The sequence below is a fragment of the Sardina pilchardus genome, chromosome 8 (genome assembly GCF_963854185.1).
Source record: "Sardina pilchardus chromosome 8, fSarPil1.1, whole genome shotgun sequence".
NCBI lineage: Eukaryota > Metazoa > Chordata > Actinopteri > Clupeiformes > Clupeidae > Sardina > Sardina pilchardus.
Window position 1 is genome coordinate 27,124,674 of NC_085001.1, and position 2,500 is coordinate 27,127,173.

The 2,500-nt window shown below is 47.4% G+C and overlaps 1 protein-coding gene across 3 annotated transcripts in view; it reads right to left on the minus strand.

Annotated features, from left to right (window-relative positions):
* Nucleotides 1-2,500, minus strand: part of ikbkb (inhibitor of nuclear factor kappa B kinase subunit beta) — a 35,778-nt gene that overhangs the window by 15,965 nt on the left and 17,313 nt on the right. For all 3 annotated transcript variants that reach the window (XM_062543450.1, XM_062543449.1, XM_062543448.1), the window contains 2 exons: nucleotides 2,381-2,498; nucleotides 2,127-2,196 (listed from right to left, as the gene is read on the minus strand). In XM_062543450.1, coding sequence (XP_062399434.1) covers nucleotides 2,127-2,196; nucleotides 2,381-2,498 — 188 coding nt within the window. The remainder of the gene's footprint in view (nucleotides 1-2,126; nucleotides 2,197-2,380; nucleotides 2,499-2,500) is intronic.

The following is a 2,500-nucleotide window of genomic DNA, read 5'->3' on the forward strand; positions in this document are numbered from 1 at the left end:
GTGATCTGTCAGTTGACCTTGTGTCTAGCGTCTGTGATCTGTCAGTTGACCATGTGTCTAGCATCTGTGATCTGTAAGCTGGTTTCTTGGTCTTTTAAACCCCCAACGTTGTCTTCAAGGCAGCGCTGCCTGGAAGGTGCTAGGCTTAGGCATGGGTTTAAGGTTAGAGTTAGGGTTAGGGTTAGGTGCCCTTGAATTGATAGTGGCAGCGTTGCCTGGAAGACGACGTTGGGGGCTTAAAACACCATCAGGCTGCAAGCTGACCCTGAGCCTAGGTATCTGTGAGCGGACCTTGAGTCTGGGTATCTGTGCCCTGTAAGCTGACCTTGTGACTGGGTATCTGTGCTAGGGATGGCGAAAACTAAAAATGTTCTTGACCGACCACCGAGGCTCATTAGCCGGTTGAAACCGGTTAACCGATTCGTTTAAAATAAATTATGCTATTTGAAATAACAGCCACGCAATTTCCCAACTCTCATCTCTCTGTCCTACGCTCATACACACAGCCCCGGCGCCGCCCTTTCACTCAGTCACTTTTTAAAATCCTACAGCGCCAATGAGTCCTGCAAACCAAGGAGCTTGTAAATGGAGGACAAATGGTTCCTTTGCTCCGAAAATGGTTTGGGTACAAGGTGATCGCGTTGCAAATAAAGGCGTTTGTCTAGCGTTAGAAGCTCATTTGAATCTGAAATGGCCGCGGCTCACTTATGAAAATGACAGCTCCAAAGAGACGCAGCTTAGTTTGAGGAAGTGCTAACAACAATAACGAAAGATGATCATTACCTTATCTGTTACCATTGATGACCCTTCCTGAAATGTAGATGTAATGTCTTTCCAAATTTAAGCCCATCTTATGCGGAAAGTTGCCTAGACTGCAACATGATAAAACCAATGGATAAAACGGCACACTTCCAGATTGCAAAAGACGCACCGGCCACCGCTGTGACCTCGTGCTAAATGTTTTTATTGGTTTATTACGTAGCCTAGCCTACAAGCAGGCGTTATGAAAAATTGAGTGAGAGGGATAATTTGTTAACTTCACGCAAAAAAAGATCTTCTTGGAATGCGATGGCTAGCTGTAGTAGCGTTTAGTCCACTGTCTTTAGCCTAATTGAAAGATGCCTCTTTTTTTTTGTTTAACCGACTAGCGACAACTTTGGTCGGCTAACGTGGAAACGGTCAACCATCGGTCAAACAGTCACCGGTTAACATCCCTAATCTGTGCCCTGTAAGTTGACCTTGTGCCTGGGTATCTGTGCCCTGTAAGTTGACCTTGAGCCTGAGTGTCTGTGAGCTGTAAATTCACCTTGTACCCCTACATCTGTAACCTGTAAGCTGACCTCGTCTGTACCTGGGTGTCTGTGACCTGTAAGTTGACCTTGTGACTGGGTATCTGTGCCCTGTAAGTTGACCTTGTGCCTGAGTGTCTGTGAGCTGTTAATTCACCTTGTACCCCTACATCTGTAACCTGTAAGCTGACCTCGTCTGTACCTGGGTGTCTGTGACCTGTAAGTTGATCCTGTGCCCAACGTCTGTGACCTGTAAGTTGACCCCGGGTCTGGGCATCTGTGAGCTGGCGTGCCACGCCCTTTGGGTGCTGGATCTGGTCTGGTTCGGCTGACAAGTAACTGACCTTTAAAGAGTGAGTGAGTTGCACTCCTTACTGTAAGTGTGCTTCATCATTTGTCTCGCTCCTGTTATCTTTCTCTCCCCCCGTCTCTCTCTATTTCTCTCTACCTACCTATCCCCTCATCTTTCTCTCTCTCCCTCCTTTCTCTCTCTCTCTGTGTTCTGTGTTCCCACAGTGATATGACAGACATGGAGGAAGTGCTCAGACTATTACTACACACGCCCTGGAACAGGTCACACACAGGCTAAGGGTGTGTGTGTGTGTGTGAGAGAGAGACAGAGGTAAGAGAAATTCAAAACCCTGAGAGATCTGGCAAAAATGTTTGTGTGTCCGTGTGAGAATAGGGGGAGGATTGTGAGAGACAGATAGTTTTTATAGGTGTGTGTGTGTGTGTGTGTGTGTGTGTGTGTGTGTGTGTGTGTGTGTGTGTGTGTGTGTGTATGTGCGTCAAACAAATGTAATGTATGCATGTGTGAGTGTCTGAGTGTATACTCACATATGTCTCTTAGTAGGATGAGGATGGAGCCCTCCCTCATCCCACAGCAGTTATCCTGAAGGTTCAAGTACTAAAGACACACACACACACACAGAAAAAGAGAGAGAGAGAGAGAGAGAGAGAGAGAGTGTGTTATCAATGGACTCATGGCACTCTCAAGGCACCAATATAACTAACTTCAACTTCAACCACAGCATTGTATATCCAACCCCCCCCCCCCCCCCCCCCCCCCACACACACACACACACACACACCTTGCGGAGGTCTCCTCCTTGACAGTACTCCATGGCGAGTAAGGGCAGGTCATTGGTGGCTAGTTTGTGCAGAGCCTCAGGAACATCCTTGGCTGCTACCACATTCTCATGGGCCAACCT